The sequence below is a fragment of the Lethenteron reissneri genome, chromosome 26 (genome assembly GCF_015708825.2).
Source record: "Lethenteron reissneri isolate LAM-NWPU_2019-01 chromosome 26, ASM1570882v1, whole genome shotgun sequence".
NCBI lineage: Eukaryota > Metazoa > Chordata > Hyperoartia > Petromyzontiformes > Petromyzontidae > Lethenteron > Lethenteron reissneri.
This window is the reverse complement of record NC_083804.1, coordinates 4,303,468-4,325,193: the sequence shown is the minus strand read 5'-3', so window position 1 is coordinate 4,325,193 and position 21,726 is coordinate 4,303,468. Positions and strand designations below refer to the sequence as shown.

Genomic DNA, 21,726 nt, shown 5'->3' with positions numbered 1-21,726 from the left:
CGTGTACCGTTCCGGCCTTCATAGCTGCTCGCTAACAGCACTTGCCCCTACAGTCTGTTACAGGCTATACGGGGGATCTTTGTATTTGTTCGCCGTCACTTGCCCCTACAGTGTGTTAAGGCTATACGGGGGATCTTTGTATTTGTTCGCCGTCACTTGCCCCTACAGTGTGTTAAGGCTATACGGGGGATCTTTGTCTTTGTTCGCCGTCACTTGCCCCTACAGTGTGTTAAGGCTATACGCGTGATCTTTGTCTTGTGCGCTCGCTAACAGCACTTGCCCCAAGCTTCGTGAAGTCATTGTCATCATCATCACCATCCTCATCAGCAGCCTCTTGACACACTGCACGGGCGTGCCTTGTATAGGTGTTGGGAGGTTCCGGCCTCCGAGAGGCAGGACACAATTTGTTTTGTGTCTCGAGTGATCGACCAGGACACACAAAAAAATAATATTCGATCATAAGTGTCGGTCCATCAATCGGCTAATCGACTCATAGTCCCAGCTCCGATATGACACTTTCGGGACGGCTTTCGATGCACGTGTGCGCGTGTACAAGTCATGAGTATTTAGTGCACGCGAGACGAAACGAGGGCGTGAGAGGAGATTACACTGGGATATACACACACACAGCTCGGCCAAGAGCTTCATTGTGATTATTTGATTTTACTGCCTCCTTGACGACCTGTGCGGCAGTTTCGTGCGTAATCTTCAGCGAGTGGCCTTATACGGCAAAGTAGCTGCTGTGCAGGGTAGAGTTTAATTGTTCTTGCGTGGACTTTCTCTGGCCGTTTAGAATTCTTACCACATCAAACAATTATCGGCTTACTTCTTTTTTTTAGATAAGTGCCAAGGGTTTAAACTCGCAAGAGTGGTAATGTGCGTCAGAGCGTGAAGCCGAATCTTCTGTCGAAAACGGACCAGTTGCATAAAATACCTTAGGGGCCGTCCATAAAAAGTCAGACCAACCCTCAAATATGACGTCACAAAGCTCTGCTGCCCCCCCCCCAAAAAAAAAATTTAAACATGCTTCAAATCGCTTTAAACTATTGTCATTGTAGTGCGTATTTAATGTGCCGCCGCACTCTGATGTTGTAGGAAAGACATTTATTACAAAGTCTATTTAATTAAGTATAACGTGTTTGTGTTTATTTAAAGTTGCTCATTTTGATGTAACGTCACATTTCTCAAACCCCCCCCCCCCTCGTCACACATCGTCACAAATGTCTGACCCCCCCCCCCTCCCTTAGTGCGTGACGTCATTTATGGACGGCCCCTTATGGTAAAATGTTCCTTGACTTACACGAAGCGGGTGCAGAATCAGAATCTGTATCTATACTGGAGGAATCCGATGAGTATGAAGCTCTTTTTCACAGATGTCCAGGAGGTTTGATGGCCTTAATGATGCCATGCATCGATGTCATCGTCGCAGCCCAGTCACCAATTGTATAATGAATAAGCCACGGCTTAATTTAAAAGGTCACTGAATTTGGCATAGTCCAGACGTAGTTGCTAAACATTAAACAAAGTCAGTTTGCATTCCGACCTATGTAACCATGATTGTAACAAAGCTCTGTACTGCGTCATGCCATCTGGATCGTCGCAGGACTCCCATCAAACAGAGCCTAACAGCGTCATTGAGCCCTCCCTGCTGAATTAAACCAAATCTAAGCGTCGGATATTAGAATCTCATTGAAGTTTATTGTGACGTCGTCACGCTCGAGGGCGATGTTACAATTCTCGGCGTGGCATTTAGATGAAAAATCATTGATCCCTTGCCATGATGGCAAGAGCACAATTGCAATATAATGTAAAGTATAAATGCAGTGTATTGGAATTCGTTATTGCAAAAAAATATGCTGAAATCTTTCAAAGTCAGACCCATCCGTCCCTCCTGTAAAAGTCTTAAAGATGGGTCCTGCTGACATCTGCACTGGCCGTTGATAGACGCTAGTCAAAGGTCAAGTCAATGTAACTTTGTAGATCAAACAAAAAGCTGTAGCCAGTGGTTAGACATTCCAAATTCTTTCAGTAGAGACCAGAGAAGATGGAATCTGGTTGATGGTGGTACTGTTGACGGTAGTGATGGCGTTGGTGGTTGTGAGTCTGCTAAATGCAGACTCTTTTACAGGGCGTAGTCCTAGGGTCATGAACGAAGTGGGCGGGGCTAGTGATGTTAATGAGATAAAATTAGCATGTTAATGAGATAAATTAGCATGTTAATGTAAGATCGGAGAGCGGCCTCCGCTTCGAGTGCTCGGGTGGCAATGTTAATGCGAGAGATTAGCGTGTTAATGTAAGAGATTAAGCATGTTAATGTGAGAGATTAGCGTGTTAATGCGAGAGATTAGCATGCTAATGTGAGAGATTAGCGTGTTAATGTGAGAGATTAGCATGTTAATGTGAGAGATTAGTGTGTTAATGTGAGAGATTAGCGTGTTAATGTGAGAGATTGGCGTGTTAATGTGAGAGATTAGCATGTTAATGTGACAGATTAGCATGTCAATGTGAGAGATTAGCATGTTAATGTGAGAGTTTAGCGTGTTAATGTGAGAGATTGGCATGTTAATGTGAGAGATTAGCATGTTAATGTGAGAGATTAGCGTGTTAATGTGAGAGTTTAGCGTGTTAATGTGAGAGATTAGCGTGTTAATGTGAGAGATTCGCGTGTTAATGTGAGATCACACAGCCACGGCGACGTAGAGATCGACGTCTGTAGGTGGCCACGGTAGCGCGAGAAAATCAACCTGTTAATGTGAAATCGGAGAGCCGAAGCCACATTATAATATAATGTTGATGCGAGAGCCGGGGGCTTATGGGACCCCGGGGTCCCGCCATAAGGTTCATATGGCAATGCCGATGTTTGACGTTCCCAGTAAATATTTAAAACGAGATTTGTTTGTAAATGTTTAGCAGAACTGGGGTCTGTATGAAGCGTAAAGACACCATTAAAATATCGCAACAGCAAAACATTTTATACAGTGTGTGAATGTATTATCTAAACGAAGTTCGACATACATTTAAAGACAATGCGATAGATCATAGCAGCAAATGCTGTTAGCAAGCAACCTGCTCGGGCCAACACACAGCCATCAGTTAGTTGCCATATATGTCTACCAGTTTCCATATATGTCCATCAATTGCCGCCAACGGAATACCGCCCCAAGTACTGTACTCATTTAGGGCAAAATCGACTCACGGGAGGCTAAGACGAGTCTCAGATTGTGGTTCCAGTTTGCCCCCTTATTTTGCTGAACTGGACGTCATTTGTTTGGGTAAAAAATAAAGGAAGGTCAATTCAGTGGATGAAAAAATAATGCTACACGTCATTTAAAACATCACAAACTCAAGACCGCGGGCTAAATAACGCACGCGGCGTTTTCAATAATTGATGTATGAACAACGTTTTCAATAATTGATGTATGAACAGGTGAGAGCCCGGATTACCCAGGATAAAACAATGCCCGAATGAAACAGTAGCAAGTAAAACACAGCACGTGGCTTTCAACAACCACCGTAGTGGCCTCTTTAACATGTTATATATTCAGAGAACACCGAGTTATTATCAATAATGTATTCCTAAAACTCGGCGATGGAACGGAACCCACGTGATCAAAAACAAATCTCCCTGCTATAACCACTGTGCCACCTATCCCTTGACACACAAAGATAAAGATCTCCCTGTGTAGACATACAGGCTCTTGTGGCAAGTGCTTGTTATTGAGCACTCGTTAAGACTTGCAACGGGAGTGATGGTGTAATCCCTGGGTTTGATCTTCCACGAAGCTCATGGGCCACCCGAAACCGCATCCGCACAAACCGTGGCAGCAGATGCGGATACCCTGATGCACAAATGGAAAATTAAAAAACTAACTATCCAGTGTACGACTGTGGTCGTTAAGAACAGACCGTACAACGCAATTCTCGATCCACAAATACGGAGACATCGCAAGCGATACACTCCGCTACTTCCGACGCCGTTGTCCGGCTTGAGCACCTGAATGTGAAGTCGTGGTTGATTGCTCTGCATCTACATCAGCCGTACGAGAGAAGAGGGGGTGTGACCAGGACCACACCCCAAGTGCCAACGTCTGTGCACCTCGCACCAAGGCTGAGTCGACCGAGCGAAGGACCAACACAGGCTGCGATAAAAAAAACTCCCCAAGCGGCAACAGCCACCGTGACCTGGAATTGAACTCAAGAGACGCCCCGTGCGTTAAAACACACGCGCGCACACAAAGATCCCCCGTATAGCCTTAACAGACTGTAGGGGCAAGCGCTGTTAGCGAGCACCTATGAAGGCCGCAACGGTACACGAGGGGCTGGGTGGCCAGCACCACGCCCGACCGCCTTTGTCTCCCCAGTGGCGATGTTTACACACCGTACCAGGTACTCATTTAAGGCTGAGTCGACCTAGGGGATTCCCAGAACCGGTTTAGATAATTGTCACTGGTATTGGCCGTGAGCGGGAATCGAACCCGGGTCGTTGGGTTCATAGCGCTAACCACTACACTACCGCTCCCCACAACGCGCGCACACACACACCCAGACACACACGTGCACACACCCACACACACACACCCGCACACACACACACCCACACACACACACCCGCACACACACGCGCACACACACATCCACACACACACACCTGCACATACACACACTCACACACCCACCCACACACGCGCACACACACACACACCCACACACACCCACACTCCCACATACACCCCCCCACACACACACACTCCTACACACACGCGCACACACACCCACACACCCACACACACACGCGCACACACCCACCCACCCACACACCCACACACACCCACACACACTCACACATCCACCCCCCGTCTTCTGGCGACACCAATGTAAACACTCTCCTCCTTGAGCGCGGCTCGCTGGGCTCGCTACCCTAATAAGGGAAGGTCGCGTCTGGAGAAACTGCGGCGTGCGAAGGATGGGTGTGGTGGTGTGGTGGGGGGAGCGGGGAAGGGTGGGGGGTGTCTTCGGACTGAATTCCTTTCCGATTTTGGGGCTGCTGTTCGGCAAGGAATGCGCGTCACGTCTCGTCGTCGTCGTCAGCGCCAGATAATCCCGCGTTCCTCACACCAACTCTGTGCTCTTAACCTGACCATACCTATTTGGTATTCAACAGCTTGACATCTCCGCCCCCACCCTCCCCGTTAACGATTCAATTAAGTGTCACGATGTTCCGATTGCAATGCGATTTTTAACAACAACAAAAATCCGTTATATGGTTTGATTACCGTGGTCACGTAACAAAACATCGGCGGTGGGTTTATATGAACTTAGCACGCGAAATATGTACGCCTCGAAAATCCAGTAATCGGTTCTAATGCGCGTGATTTATTGCACGCATCATGAGCAGAGTAGAGTTTTCAATTTAGTCGAGTAGCTATATGCCTACCTGGCTCTCAGATTGCTGCTGTCATTGCTGATACTCGAGACCATTCTGTCAATCTATATACCTCGAGTCCGGTTTGTTCAGTGTCTAGAGGCATCATAAGAGACTGGTCTGGCATTGTCGAGTGACCAGATCAGGGATCGGTCTGGCATTTGTCGAGTGACCACATCAGACATCGCTCTGTTCGTCACTGCTTAGCGCAGCGTTTCTCATCCTCTCTGGACTTGCGGATCACTCACCGTCAACCACTCAAATATTTCCACGGATAATCATGCAACCAACTAATGTATTTTCTCAATTTAAACTACAGTCCTCTGAATCGTAGTTTTATTCCCATACATTCCGCGGACCATTTCCCACGGCTTTGGGGACCCACGTGGTCCCCGGGACCCCATGGATTTAGGAGCCACAGATCTGAAGACCACGGCAGAGAACATACTCTTTATTCTCCAAGAGGCACCTTCAGATACTGGTCTGCCTGTTTCCTCTCTCTGCACTCAGACCCAAGAGAAATGCTAGTAGGTTGTCTCTTCAATTGTTGTGTATGTCTGTAAGTATGTATCCATGCATGTCTGTCGCATGTGTATAGTGGGGAGTGGTGGCACGGTGGTTAGCGCGCTGCGTTACCAACACCGGCGATCCGAGTTCGATTCCCGCTCACGGCCAACACCAGTGACGATTATTTGAACCCGTCATGGGCCTCCCCTAGGTCGACTCATCCTCAAACGAGTACGCGGTGCGGTGTGTTGTAAACATCGCCACTGGGGAGACAAACGCGGTCGGGCGTGGTGGTGACCACCCACCCCCTCGTGTGCCGTGCCGGCCTTCACAGGTGCTCACTAACAGCGCTTGTCCTAACAATCTGTAAAATTCCATATGGGGATCTTTGTATATGTGATCGTCTTCTAATACAATAAAGACAATAATTACGCTTCTACTCACATAACGTGCTCAATGTGTCCACCATTGTTCCTGATACACAACTCCAGACGAGATGCCCAGTCAGCAAGCACACGGTAAATGGTATCAGGGGTAACGGTGCGCAAATGTTTAACACTGAATTTTCTCTGTGTTGACCCAGCGCCTTCAGGTGACCCCAGAGATGTAAACATCCAGGGGTGTGAGATCGGAGATTGGAGCTTCTCGCTGGCCATTACACAAGCCCTCGACGCCCGATCCAATGACCAGGGAAATATGAATTGTGATTTATTTGTATTTTCTACCTACGTGACTTTACCGAAAGAACCAAAGAGTATGGATTCCTGCAGTCACGAAAGCTTCAAATCAAGATTGAAATATGAATTAGTTATTTTTCCCTATGATTCCAGACTTATGGGACACCCTGTATATATGTATATGTACGTGTCTGTGTATGTATCTGTCTGTATGATATATTTAGTTTATTCCTTTTGTTTTTAGACCATTTATCGATTTGTTTCATTCATTTCAATTTTCTGACGGCAACATTTACTTCACATTTGCTATCAACTATGCATATAATTATGATTTTTGCAGCGTTGTGAGATGCAATTGGCATGAATGACACAATATAAAACTGACATCGTTACCGTAGTACGTGTTTTACATGCATGTATATGCATCCACATCTGAACTCTGCAGGTATGCGTGTGATCTATGAAGGTTGCGTTGACCTTCATAGGTGCTCGCTAGCAGCGTATGCCCCTTAACAGCCTGTTAAGGCTATAATGGGGATCTTTGTCTTTGTGTAAACATCATCCCTTTGGAGGCAGTGTGCCAGCCCTTAACAGGTGCTCGCAAACAGCACTTGCCTCACACGGCCTGTCACAGGCTGTATACCAGCCAATGGGCACATTCGTCTTCGTAACCAGAATCAGCATAATTTTTTTTTTACCATTTTATCTGACTGCAGGTATTGTGGTCTATGCAAGCATGACTCCTTGTAAAAAAGGTGTCAGGTTTGTCGCCAGATAAAAGGATAAAAAAACAATTATCATCTTTTTTCTTCTGGCAAATGAGGTTCCAACAGAATCAGCATATTTATCTAGACTGGAGATAATCCGATGAGCCATGAAGCTCTTTTTCACATTTGTCCACGAGGGACGGCTCAGCAAGGTAATGGTGCGCGTGTGACTGAGAACACGCGTAATGAGGTCCAGCATGTGGTGTGTGCGTATGCCATTGCGGAGGCGCGCGCGTGTCTCTTTGTCTCCGTGAAGATGACCACGATGAGATCATCTCTTCTGTCATGCAACCATCGTTGCATCACGAGTGTGTAGTAGGTGTGTGTCAGTGTGTCTGCATGTCACATTTGTGCACGCGCGTGTATGTATGGGGATGAGATAATCTCGTTTTGAGGATTGTTGCACTTAGAGTGTGTGTATGCATGTACGTGTGAGTGTGTGTATATATCTACATGTCAGTGAGTGTATATCCTCGTAGGTCATTGTGTATATATCAGTGTGTATGTGTGTGCCATTGTGGCGTGTGTGTGTGTGTGTCTTGGGCTTTTGGTCACTACGTGGGTGCCACTGCCTGTCACTGTGTTTGTCTTTGTATGGGGAGCGGTGGCGCAGTGGTTAGCGCACCGCGTTATGAACCCTGTAGACATCCGAGTTTGATTGCCGCTCACGGCCAGAACCAGTCCCTAGGTCGACTCAGCCGTGTGTAAACATCGTTACTCGGGAGACAAAGGCGGCCGGGCGTGGTGCTGGCCACCCATCCCTCTCGCGCGCTGTGCCGGCCTTCATAGGCGCTCGCAAACAGCACTTGCACCAATTGCCTATTGAAGGCAATTGTGTCAGTCCGCGTATGCTGCTGGAAGTCCCTCCCCTGCATTTTCTCGACGCTCATCCGGCACCACCGCTCCCTCCTCCTCCTGCACCCCCCATATAAACCTCCTCCCCGAGGCGACCAGACAGACCACTCGCCTCCACCCCCAACAAGGGCAGCAGACGACCCAGGGCTCGGCATCGTCTCCCACCACCACCACCCCTCGTGGCACACACCGGTGACGCGTCTCGTCACACCGCGGCTGCAGTCAAGTAAGTGTCGCTGTGACCTGGTCCAGGTGCGACATCGCCCGTCACACTCGCCATCGGAAGAGGAGGCGGAGTGTAACGCCGTCCTCAACACGAATGTCGCATTTGAACGTTGGGCGGGTTTTTTTTGTGTTTAAATATATACACGCGCGCAGAGGGTGGTTCAAAAAAAATGTTGACACGTCCGATAATTTGCGACAACGCCACACGGAACGAGACCTCGGGGCTCTGGGGGCCACCTCGGGAAGATTCCGGGCACGCGTTGACAACGAGGGCGAACAAGTGGAGGCTCTCTGACTTTTTGAAGCTGTCAACATACATTTGTTAACGCGTTGCAGTGTTTCATCCGTTAAAAACGATAGTATAAGCGTTAACATGTTTTTGAATCACCCTGTGTATATGCGCACTGTAAACACGCGCGCGCGTTCTGCCGGGCAATGTTCAAAGCCCGCGTTGCTCTGACGAAGAGGAGACTTTGAATTCACACACACACAAAAAAGCTACGAAAATTGTCGGCTTCGTGCATGTAGTCACCCACCTCCGATTGGCTACGTGCGGTGCGATAGAAGTTCAACATACAATGCTTGTGTTGTTTTATTACGCTCACAGATGGCTGTATTATTAACGCCCATTCATCACCACGTACACGCGCACGCGAAACAACACAAAACAGCAACGTCAAACCGTGCTCACTCCCACGGAGCAAAGATAAAGATCAGCCGTATAGTCTCAACCGACTTTTGGGGCAGGTGCTGTTGGCGAGCACCTATGAAAGGCCGGCACGGCACCTTGGCGGATACCAACCAAAACTTTAGGCGCACAATCTACAAATCCACGCACACACACACACCGACCGTGCAGAATCATACCACGAATTCACACACCCATCATATACACCACACACACACACTAAAACCAACACTGGACATAAGAGTTGTTTTGGGGTTAGATATATAAATATATAAATGTGCCGTTAAACCCGCCACCACCCGACACAGCCAACTCGTAAGGGTTGTCACGTCAACAGAACGTGGCCAATTCGTCACTAGTACAGCACTAGTGTATATTGTAGTGTAATATGCAGTATACCAGTACAGCACCACACCGGTGTGTTGGAGAGCCAAGCCACAACATTTACAATCAGAGTACGACGTTTCTCCAGTAATTACAACTAGCTTCACCAGGCGACAGCCAGATTTGGACACGAAACAACCACAAACACACGTTCACACACACACACACACCAAACAATCCATGACACATCTCGGCACACATCTTCCACACACGATACATACACTGCACACGCGTCCACCCACAGTGTAATTGACGATTGTGTTGGGTTCGTTTGACATTCAATGGAATGCTTTGTTTCCGACAAACCATCCACAGGACGACCTTTGTCTCAATGGGGGTTTACAAGTTAATCTGGATCTGTCTTTTAAATGCGTAAATATATAAATTATTCTACTCTTTTTTTACAGTTGAAAGAGACAATTGATGTTGGGCTTAGGAAGAGACTCTCATTGTAAACGTATTTACAATGAGGCCCTTGTTGGCGTGGTGGCATTGTGGCTGCGATGCATGCCCGTCGTCTGGGGACACGGAGTTAGGGTCGGTGGACCGCAGAGAGACGGGTACCCATTGCGGGATGTTGTGGAGCACACCTCTGACCTGTTTGGCTGTGAGTAAGTGCGCAAAGAAGGATGCACAGCAAGTAGGTTTCGTGCGGGCCCAATCGTGAGTGGTTTTCTTTTTCTCGAAAAGGCAGTTTCCTGAAGCCTGCAAAAACACTTAATAAGGTAATGGTCTCAGATCCAAAACAGGAACTTCCTGAAAAACAGTTTTAAGTTGTTGGTTTTTTTTTTGAACGAACAAGTGCTCATAAATAAATTAAATAGATTTTTGGAGTGTGATTAATAATAATTAAAGTTGTACCATTTCAACTTGAAGAGAAAGACTCAGCCTCAAATGAGGACCTGGTGCGGTGTGTAAACATCGCCACTGGGGAGACAAAGGCGGCCAGGCGTGGTGTTGGTCACCCACCCCCTCGTGTGCCATTCCGGCCTTCATAGGTGCTCACTAACAGCACTTGCCCCAGCAGTTTGTTCAGGCTATCGGTGGGATATTTGTCGTATTTAATCTTTTGGTTAAACACATGGGTACAAACGACGTTGAGTCACAGAAGAAGTTAGGAAAATTTTAATGGAAAAAATACATCACAAGCTTTTTTTGTAAGTAATGGTCGACAGAGTTGACTCACAGGCTCTCTGGAGGCTCATAACAGCTTTGTCGGAACAATGAGCCAACATTTGAGATCTGGCTTTAAAGCTTGGGCTCCAGCCACAAGTTACGTAGCAAATTTATGATCTCAGCCCAGTGACCAATGACCACACCATACATGTGAAAACCATATATGAGAAATAAATGTTGTACCTCCACATGTAAATATAATTAATATTTAGTCCGTCAGCCTCTAGGCTTTCCAGAGAAATGTTGTCCAGCAGAATTTATTTAAGCAAGCAAACTGTGGACCGGTTTCGACCTTAGAGGTCTCATCAGCACAGTCGTGCTTGTTAATGAAATGCTGCCAGGTATTATTGGCAAGAACACTTCATGTAAACGACAGGACCCCGTTCAACACAAAAGCAACATCGTACACAAACTCATTATGCATTGTTGTGCAGCCTGATAACTGAATTGCACTTTAGTTCAACACATTTCAGCTCTGATGACTACATATTTTGGCTATGTACAGCGCGAAAGAAGATTCAACATACATGCATATGATATAGCAACTCTTACATGGCATGAAGAAACATCCTCTCGTGTTGTGTAAGAGATCGATGGAAGTGCACTTACAAGAAGTACAGTACAGTACTTAACGTCGTGGTGTCATTTCCCGAGAGCCCCTTCTGGCGAAATGCCAATTTATCGGCCACCTTTATTGATAACCAATGATAACAGATCAATGCCGGGCTTGGTCAGGCATAATCCGTGACGAGGTGCGGCACCACCCGAAGACCCATCATCGGACAGCCAAACACCTCGGCTTGCCACCTGCCAGATTTGACCCGGACATCGGCTGTCAGGAATTGTTTTGTGCCAGCGATCCGCTGCTCGTGTTCCGCTTTATTGCCAAGATATTGATAACTACACCTTGACGGATCGAGAATGACGCGTGGGCTTGGTCCGTTGCAACGTTGGCAAATCCAGCCATGCCACGCAACCACAACATTCCACACCGTGGACGTTGTTTAAACACGGTAGTTAAAACTGTTTTCTGTTGCACAGAGTTGTCGAAAACGACGAGGTTTCAACTTCCAATCGAAGGTGAAACCCAGAGTGGTTGTGATGGTGCAAGTACTGTAGCATTCACGTCAATTTTTCAATACAAACCTTGTGTTTTGACGAATATTCAGCACAAATAACGACGGGGCGTTAAACCGCTCGGCGGGTGACAGTGCCGGTGGGTAAGCGCCTCATCCCGTGGCCCGGGACCGATTTCTTGGCTACGAAATTTGTGTCTGTGACAGTCGGAAGAAAAGCGAAACCCTTGCCGATGAAATTCAAGATTTTGTCTTTCCGTCAACTAAATCCCATGAAAATGGGCGCAAGACTCCTTCAGCCACATCACCATGTCCAGACACCCACGTCTCAACAACTCGATGGGAATGGGATGAGATTCTGAGGCAGGCGAAATAAGTTGTGACTCCTTCCAAAACCTCTGGCCACGCTAACTCTGCGGGGCACGAATGTACAGCCATGCTTCAGTCGACTGCTGGACAAAGGCATCCCCACAAAGTGTCGCCGCGGGCATCGTTTAGCTCCCGCTTAACCCTGCCGTTCAGTGCGGGTCAGTAAAGTGAGTGGTCTGGAAGGTCGCACTCGTCACACACACGAAGTGTTTGCCACAAATGAACCACAATACTGTACCTTGCTTATCGAGGAGCGCAAACCGTCACGCTAACTCCGGCCATAAATGAGCACCTGGTGTGGTGTACGCCCATTTCTTTAGAACTGCTTTTTGCATTTAGTGTATTTTTCGTTCCCACGCACCTCCGATGGGCGCGGTTGGCTACATACGGTGCGAAAGAAGTTCAACATACATGTAGAACGTATGTAGACGCAACAGGTGAGCGAGTGTGATGCCATCCACTCGAATCCCTCGTGTGCTCTTGAGTCAAGAAAGCGATAGCAGGCGCTGGACAGTTTTGCTCATCCATTGTGGGAGCAGCCCTGAGTTAGTTGTGAAAACTACACGTTCCTATGGCAGTGCCCAGTCTGTCGAAAAGTGAGACGAACTCCCCCCAAAAAAGGATTTTAATCCACAGCCTTAATTCCCCAATAGTGAGTGGAGCTTGCTGGCCTGAATATGTGATCACTTACATTAGAATCAGCATCTTTAGCGTTTGGATGAATCCGATGGGCTATGAAGCTCTGTCCAGTAGGGGCCGGCCAGAAAGTTACAACAACAAATACCAAAAAAACGATTAAAGTGCAAAAGAGAGAAAATGTAAGAAAGTCACTAAATATAAATAAAGGATACAGTAAAAGTCCAACTTGCATAAGTCAATTCCTGCCGATTTTTCAACACGAAATGCAAGCTTGGGTAAGGCAGAAAAACAACAACTAAAACAAACAGTCCCAGACCACATCATGATAACACAAAGTGCCCATGGCAACACCCAGAGGATCTCTGTCTCTGTGTCTCTGTGTGCGTGTGCGGTAATGCAGTGGTTAGCGTGTTGTGCTACGAACCCAGTGTACCGAGTTTCGATTTCCGCTCACAGGCAATACCAGTGACGATAATCTGGACCGGTCCTGGGCCTCCCCTAGGTAGACTCAGCCTCAAATGAGGACCTGGTGCGGTGTGTAAACATCGCCACTTGGGGAGACAAAGACGGCCGGGCATGGTGCTGGCCACCCACCCCCTCGTGTGCCGTGCCGGTCTTCATAGGTGCTGCTCACTAACAGCACTTGCCCCAACAGTCTGTTAAGGCTATACGGGGGATCTTTGTCTTTGTGCAGAGACCCAGGTGTGCGCAATGTCGCAGTGGGGCGGTGGCGCCGCGTGTGGCGTGTGCAACCAGCGCGTGTACCACGCGGAGGAGGTGCAGTGCGCGGGGGGCAGCTTCCACAAGTCCTGCTTTCTGTGCCGTAAGTGACGATCATTCACACGCGCTCGGTCAAAACCACCATCATCATCATCATCTTTACCACCACCATTACTTTCATAATCAAAACTGCTGCCAATATCGTCATCACCGCCAGCATCCCTATCATCTTCATCACCGCCGCCATCATCATCATCACCAGAAACATCACTGTCATAATTACCACTGCCACCACCATTATAATTACCACTATCATCACCACCACCATCGTTATTATATCCAGTACTATCATCATCATCACGACCACCGCTGCCACAACCATCATCATCATAACCACCACCATCACCAGTTACGTGGTGTAGCTGTGTAGCTTTTGGAAACAGTGCGAAGATGCACGTCATGTTTAGTGCTGACCTGATCACGGCTTTTCAGACAGTTGGGTGTCATCACCATTCTACTCACAGTCCATGGGATTTGGGTCACGTACTCCTTTGTTATCTGGCATGTGTTTGTATGTATGTTGAACTTCTTAATCACCGTACGCAGCCAACGGTGATAATCAGAGGTGCGGCATAGGCAAAGGATGGGTAGAGAGAGAGAGAGGGAGGGAGGGAGGGGTTGAACATTAAATCGAGGTGGTGAAATTCACTAATCCGGCTTGGAGTGGCAACTGCAGAGGATTGTGATGTGCAACATGAACTACTCCCCCCCCACCCCCCACCCACCCCCCCCCCCCCCACGCAGAGGTTTGCCGTAAGAACCTGGACAGCACGACGGTGGCGTCGCACGGCTCGGAGATCTTCTGCAAGTCCTGCTATGCCAAGAAGCATGGCCCCAAGGGCTACGGCTACGGGCAGGGCGCGGGGACGCTCAGCATGGATTCGGGCCAGCACCTCGGCATCAAGCCCGACGAGTGAGCGACGCACGCACGAAAGACAAAGAGACTGATCGGGCGAGTGCTGTTAGCGAGCACCCACGAAGGCGCACAGCGTGCCCCCCATGTGATGCGCCGCGAGCCGAGGCAGCAGTGGAGATGAGCAGAACCCGGTGCTCATATGAGCGTGGAAACGCTGGGATGGCATTCGCCATTGAGGGATGATTACACATCCATTTGGCGCAATGGTTTGGACCGATATGTGAAACGTAAAACGAATACACCAACTTTTAACATGGGTTATAATGGGCCATATTTAGAAAAACCATTTGAGCAAATTTTACAAGGTTTTGTCAAATCGGTGCCTCTAAACCGGTTAAATCCCAATTCATGTTGACCAATGAAATGGGCCGGTGTTTTGAGGAGTTTTGATGATGCAGCGGTTGTGTGCCCCCTCTCCCCTGGCGGATTCACCGCTGACCGGCGCGGTTCAATCCCATCGCTCCTCGCAGGGCGCGGCCTGGCAGCTGGGGAGGCGGCAGTGGGGAGTCCGGAGCCTCCAAGGGGGCGGGGAAGTTCGGCGGAGCTGAGAAGTGCTCGCGCTGCGACAAGTCCGTGTACGCGGCCGAGCGCGTCATCGGGGGCGGGAAGGTTCGTGTCTTTTCCTTGCACCGCTCGATGACGTTGCGTACGCTCGATGGCACCACGTGCATGTTCTCCACGGGAGGAAGCTGTGCGTAGCGGTGGCTCGCTGTGCTCTCGGGAGGGCTAGTGACGCCCCCCCACCACCCCCCTTCATGCGAGAGACACCGAGCCGACGTGGGCTCCGACCACCCCCGTGATTCAACTGGGTTTTCAAGTGCAGAAGTGCGGTGACGATCTCGGGCCCTTCTCACCAATGACTGGACACACACACACATGCAAATAATACATTGTTATTCATCGCTTATTTTGGCATAGTTCATCTCCGTGGACAACACCTCTTTTCGTGCAAAGTTTTTTTGTTTTATCATGCAAGCGTTGCACGTCGAATCTTATTGAACTTCTTTCGCACCATACGTAGCCAACCGTGGTAATCAGAGGTGCTGGGAAGGACAACAAACTTTACACAAAAAGCACAAAAGCTGTTAAAAAAATATTTATACTTGATGTGAACAAATAGACATAGGGGGGACACTGCTGACTGACAGAATAGGTAAAACGTACGCCGGCTCATATCACCCAATTATTCTACATCCTTCAGTCATCAGCAATTGTAAACTCGTGACTCTGTAAGCGTTCATCTCCCAGCAACGAGCATGAGGATATAACCAAACAAGGTTTTGGAAGAAGAAAAAAAAACAAATGAGGTTTTGAGTCTCATCAGGAGGGGGAAGGAAAAGCCTTGCAAAAGCATCAACCATCGCTTCCTCTCTCACAAACCCAATCACTCCACTTCCCGCCCTTCTGAGGGTTCTCCTCCAAGCCTCCCCCCCCTTCCCCCACGCACCTTGGCTAAAGCAACAATACGACCCGGTTTGGCCGACACTGTCTGGTTTCGGTATCGCGAAGCATTGACAAACACAAAAACCTGATACTTTTTTTGTTCCGGCATCGTGCTTGACTCATCATGCAGGGACTAAAAAGTGGAGTTACCTGAGCAGTGGGCGGGGCTTCCTTACCAGTGGGTGGAGCTACGTAGGCAGTGGGCGGAGCTACCTTGGTAGTGGGCGGGGCTACCTTACCAGTGGGCGGGGCTTCCTTACCAGTGGGCGGAGCTACCTGAGCAGTGGGCGGGGCTACCTTACCAGGGGGTGGAGCTACCTGAGTAGTGGGCGGAGCTACCTGAGTAGTGGGCGGGGCTAGCGGTTGAGTGGGCTTAGCTATGGCAAAAGTAGGGGGAGCTTATGGAGGGAAAGGGGCCACACCAGTGGGCCACACCAGTGGGCCACACCAGGTCACCACTTATCCAGGTTGAACCTCCCAAAAATAATGCGTTTTTAGATTATTTGGCCGCTATAAATGTCAACATGATAAGCCACTTCATTGAGCTATCGTTTGTGGCCAGGTCGCTTCTGAAAAAGATGCTGAAATCTCAGTGGTCTTTAGCTGGTCAAATAAAAATATTTTATTTTTATTTGTAGTGATTTGCTTACCTTTTGCACTACTATCATGTTTTTGTATTGTTGTTGTTGTCACTTTCTGACCTGCCCCGCCTCGACTAGACATCTGTGAAAAAAAGCTTTCTAGCTCATCGGATTCCTCCAGTATAAATTAAGATTCCGATTCTCTGTGTTCCCCCAGCCGTGGCACAAGCAGTGCTTTCGATGCGCCAAGTGTGGCAAGGGGCTGGAGTCCACGACGGTGACGGACAAGGACGGCGAGATTTACTGCAAGGGTAAGCACGGCGTTCGCTGCCCACGAGGCCCTGTGCCATCGTATCTCGCCAGGTGGCATTGTGCTTAGACGCAAGTCAACTTCCTCGCCATCTCTCGATGGGCCACGTAGCAGTCACCGTGTGCATGAAGTTCCAACCTGCACGGCAAGAAGATGTTTTCTCTCAAGTCATGGTTGTTAAACAGAGGCCGTATTGCGAGGGGTGACGAGCTGTGATCTCGAGTTGGGTTATATTCTGTCTAATGTTGAACCTTTGAACAAATTACCTAATCAGTCTCGTTAGATATTAAAACATAGTATAATAACAAAATAAAGGAGATTTGGAAAAATGTACCATTAAAGTTTATATAAGCCTCTAACCAAGCTAAGCAGGTATTGCGCTTAGATAGTGCTCAGATGGAGCACCACGTGCACAATTGGATGTCATAGGCTGCGGGTCTACGCTGTGGTTAGCAGAGGGCAGTACCCAAATACGTTATACTCCCACATCTATGTTGCTTGCCTTCAAGCCGCACTGATCAGCGTGGTGAAGTGCGGTCATTCAACCTCGTAACCTGAAGAGCACGGGGAGGGCCTCATTCAGCTGTGGATTGGCGAAAGTAGTGTGAATCTATAAAAAACAGAAGCTAAAGCTTCGACTGTTTTAATTTTTGTCGGCTGTTCCTCCCGTTTCGTCATCCCAACCCACTCGCTCCACTTTGCTCCCTTTCTCCCGCCGCCTCCCCACAGCGTGCTACGCCAAGAACTTTGGCCCCAAAGGCTTTGGCTTCGGACAAGGAGCGGGAGCGTTGGCCCACGCGCAGTGACACGTGGGCGACCCCACCCCCCCATTTCTCGCGGACGCAGGAGCCGCCGTTCCCACCATCGCTCTGGAAAAAAATCCAGCGGTGGGCGAGGGCTGACACCAGGCCCTTCTTTCGCCACTCCCCTTCGCCCCCACCTCGTCGTCGGCAGCGACGTCCCACATTTTCCTCGCGTGTCCACGTATGTTGGGGGAGTGCAAATTGACACATCGGCACTCGGAGAAGGACGACAAATACAGCGTGTATTATTTGGGCCCATAACATTACCTTGGGGGCTCCTCAAACTGTGTTAATGATTTTCAATAATCCGACAAAAGCCTCTTAGGCCCCAGAGCAACCTGTAAGATTATCTACTGCTTGCACGTGTACACAATCCAAATATGATCACACAGGCGAGGTAGATAAGTGTGTTTGAGACTCCTTAATTGCTCCGCTGTGAAGGTGGTTATTAAAAGGGCAGTAGAGCAAGTAGGTTGCTGACCAATCTGCATATAGAGCTTTTAGAATAACTCTTATTTGCTTGTGTTGAGAAATCGAGACAAACAACGCTGCTGGGAAAATAAGTGCCTTCACGCTGACTTGAACTTTTCCTGAATAATTATATAGTTTTTGTATATTCAGTGGGCACTCCTCCCTCTTCCAAGATGTATGGTCAGGATGGACGAGTAGGCCAAACACCCTCGAGAGGAACTCCCTAGAGAGCCAGCAGTGGAGGCCTTTCTGCCAACTGTGGCATGAACAAGCGATTTCAGGACTGCACCTTTACCTGTGCTAAATTTAAATTGCATTCAATAACTTGCGAAATCCCAAAAACATCCGACTAAATCTTCCAAAACATCCTTAAGTGCTCCTAACATGTTGGATCAAAACAAGCGATAACAGCCTTTCAGATTTCAACAAGAGCCCGTTTTTTAGAACGGCGCACCGAGTTACAAAACGCCTCACGATACCCCCCCCTCCACAGCAACCTGGCAACCCAGAACCACATTCTCACGGCCTCATAAATTTAACTGACCGCAGGCTTGCCCATGACTTGCTTCCTGATGAGTTGGGGAGACAATGTTCTCTGGCTATCACGCTCACCATACGCATGTGATTAACGTCTTATGCTGTGGTGATGAATGTCCACTGGCACATGTTGGTGTCTGTAGATTGTTAGCTTACGACTTCTCAAGTGGTGCAGCATTGCGTGGGTAAACAATATTTGTCAAAGCTTCGGTTTCTTAATCCTCAAATAATTATAACAGCCGATTTTACATTGAAATCAAAAATCTAAATAAATCCATTCTAATATAGCTTTATAATATTCAATATTCTTGGTTCTTTCGGTAAATAATAAAAATATTAAACAATACAATTCTATAATATAAAACAATACAATTCTAGTGAGAAGTTTATTGTTTTAAATTTTTATTATTTTATTGTTCCCTTCTACGTGACTTTACCGAAAGAACCAAGAATATAATATTCAATAAGTGTTATACTATGCTTAAGCATTACAATCGTTACGTTGCAGGATGGCTTGGAGAGGCCTTCATCCAACAGTTGATTGTTCATGGCTGCTGATGATTATGACGATACTAACATAGGATGCATTTTCTGAGACTGCCCCCAGCCACAAAAACGTGTAATTTCCATCACTGGATCAGAATCGTACGTGAAGATTCGAATCCCCCCCCCACCCCCATGTATGTTACTGTAGGAAAACACTTTCAAATATATATTTTCAACTATAATAAAGTACTAAGTAAAGTCCATTGTCGGTATTCGATAAATATACGTATATTATTTCATAACTTTGCAGATGATTGTAAAACTAAAAAATGCTGCATCTACTTACTTGCAAGTTTGGTCAATGTGAGACAATGGAAACACAGCGCTTTACTTCGTTCCAATTTCTTTTTTTTATCTCGCAGGATCGTTTACATTCCACAAGTTGTTTCCACATTGCCGTTGAATGTCGAACTGTACCATTTCTGGGGGTTGCGGCCAGATGAGCTGAAGGACCTTTTAATATTCCATGAAAAATCTGTAGAGTAGTTCACTTGTTCCTAAGCATGTCCGTACAGCAGTTGTCCCTTGTTCCGAAGCGCCGTGGCTTTTGGGGACCCTGGCCATAGGGCATTGACCTGATTGGCACCTAATTCTAGATTTGAAGTTTTCGGGACAGCAAGGATTCATACTCTTTGGTTTTTTCGGTGAAGTCACGTAGGTAAAAAATAAATTAAATAAATGAAAACAACTAAATTAAATCACGACGTTTTGGGTGCAACACAAGCGTCCGTCTGCAGGTGTTCGCTACGTTGTCCACACCTGAAGAAGGGCGCTTGTGTTGTGCCCGAAACGTCGTGATTTAATTTAGTTTTAATTTATTTCATTTACTGATTATCACCGTTTGAAATCCTACATTTGAATCCTGAGCTTCAGCACGAAATTTATTCCGAGAGCGTAAGCAAGCGAAGTGATGGAATTCGTGACTGGTTAGTACTCTGACACTGCCCATTATGAGCCCCCTTAAAAGACAACCGTGCAGACAATGTAGACATCTCTAGCACAAGTCTGACACTAAAATGTGTAATCTTAGGTTCATTAGTTAGATCTCTACCGCAAATACACTAGTTTTGTATCATTTACGTCTGTTGCGCGATGAAACGGGATGACGTGCCGTTGTCGTTCGAGCATTTTCACTTTCATTAAAACCTTACACCAAATGTGTGTGTGTTGGCAATCTGTGCAGACGCGTGGCTGCAAGGGTTAGGTAGGCTTCTGGAGTAACGTGTGACTAATCATATTTCCATACACTGGTGGTGTGTTCGTAATCGGAGGCTGCCGCTGCTATTGGGAGAAAGAAAGAAAGACAGCCGTGCAGCAATGGAGCCATGTGCCACATCTGGATGGATTGCTGCATTTCTGAACTGATGCATGGCCAATCAATGGCTTGGGGAGGTCTTCATCCAGCAGTGGATTGATCATGGACGATATCCCCCATGAATATCCACTTTGCCAGTGGTGGAGGCAACTCATCATTTTGCAGGTGGAGCTATGAATTAATAGATTCATAAATACTCATAAATGTTCTTAAATCCATCATCCCGTCGCCTAAAGCTAATCAGTCCTGAGCCTAGAAAATGCTTGGATTGATGACTATAAAAGCATGTGTAATCGGCATTGTTGGGCAGTAGAGGGCAGTGCAAGAAAAATCCATTGATTTTCTGTACTGTGTTGTTCCCAAATTCACCAACCTGTAATGGCCAGTTTGGTAAAGTATGGTTAAATGAAACTCACTCCGCCTGCACGGTGTGTGGGGAGTCCCTCGGCAGTGGATTTGCAAACGGAATGTGCATACATGAGTCATGGTAATGGTAGATACAGTAATACAGTTAACGTGTGGAAGAATACATATTTTTAGTCTTCGAATCACATGCAAATTATATTGTGAGGGGTGAGGGGCCTGAAACATAATTGGCTAAGGTCGTCTTCCCTTAACAAAGATGGCCACCCACTGGAAGTTAAAAATCAGAATTCCCTTAACCAAGATGGTCACCAACCGGAAGTGTAATATCAGGTTTCCCTTAACCAAGATGGCCACCCACCGGAAGTTAAATATCAGGTTTCCCTTAACCAAGATGGCCACCCACCGGAAGCTAAAAATCAGAATTCCCTTAACCAAGATGGTCACCAACCGGAAGTGTAATATCAGGTTTCCCTTAACCAAGATGGCCATACACATGAAGTTAAATAGCAGGAATCCCTTTACCTTTCTTACGTATGGCTGATTTAGATACAGAGCAACAACTACAATTTTGCATGCGGTCAAGCCAGGCAAACGCATCATTGCATCGTTATTTGCTGTATGGTGTGTTCTGGATGACCACAGTCGGAGGATTTTTTTTTCGCAGCTGCCATGGTGTCCGCATCTGCCATGGTGTGTGTGCAGTGGATGCGGTTTCGGGAGGACCGTGAGTTTCGTGGACGATCTAAACCCAGGGAATCTGAAGCACTAACAATCGCATTGGATTTCCTTTACAAAGGTGGTTGCCCATTACCCAGGATGTCCCTGTGCAAGATGGCCGCACATTACCCAGGAGGTCCCTGTGCAAGATGGCCG

General features: G+C 47.5%; 1 protein-coding gene across 1 annotated transcript; it reads left to right on the top strand.

Moving 5' to 3' along the window:
* The first annotated feature begins 8,303 nt into the window (after positions 1 to 8,303).
* Positions 8,304 to 20,329, top strand: CSRP2 (cysteine and glycine rich protein 2). Its single transcript, XM_061559852.1, has 6 exons — positions 8,304 to 8,454; positions 13,480 to 13,608; positions 14,310 to 14,478; positions 14,952 to 15,090; positions 16,723 to 16,816; positions 17,545 to 20,329. Exons 2-6 carry the CDS (start codon positions 13,497 to 13,499, stop codon positions 17,619 to 17,621), a joined length of 591 nt encoding a protein of 196 aa, XP_061415836.1. The 5' UTR covers positions 8,304 to 8,454; positions 13,480 to 13,496; the 3' UTR covers positions 17,622 to 20,329.
* The last annotated feature ends 1,397 nt before the right edge of the window (positions 20,330 to 21,726 follow it).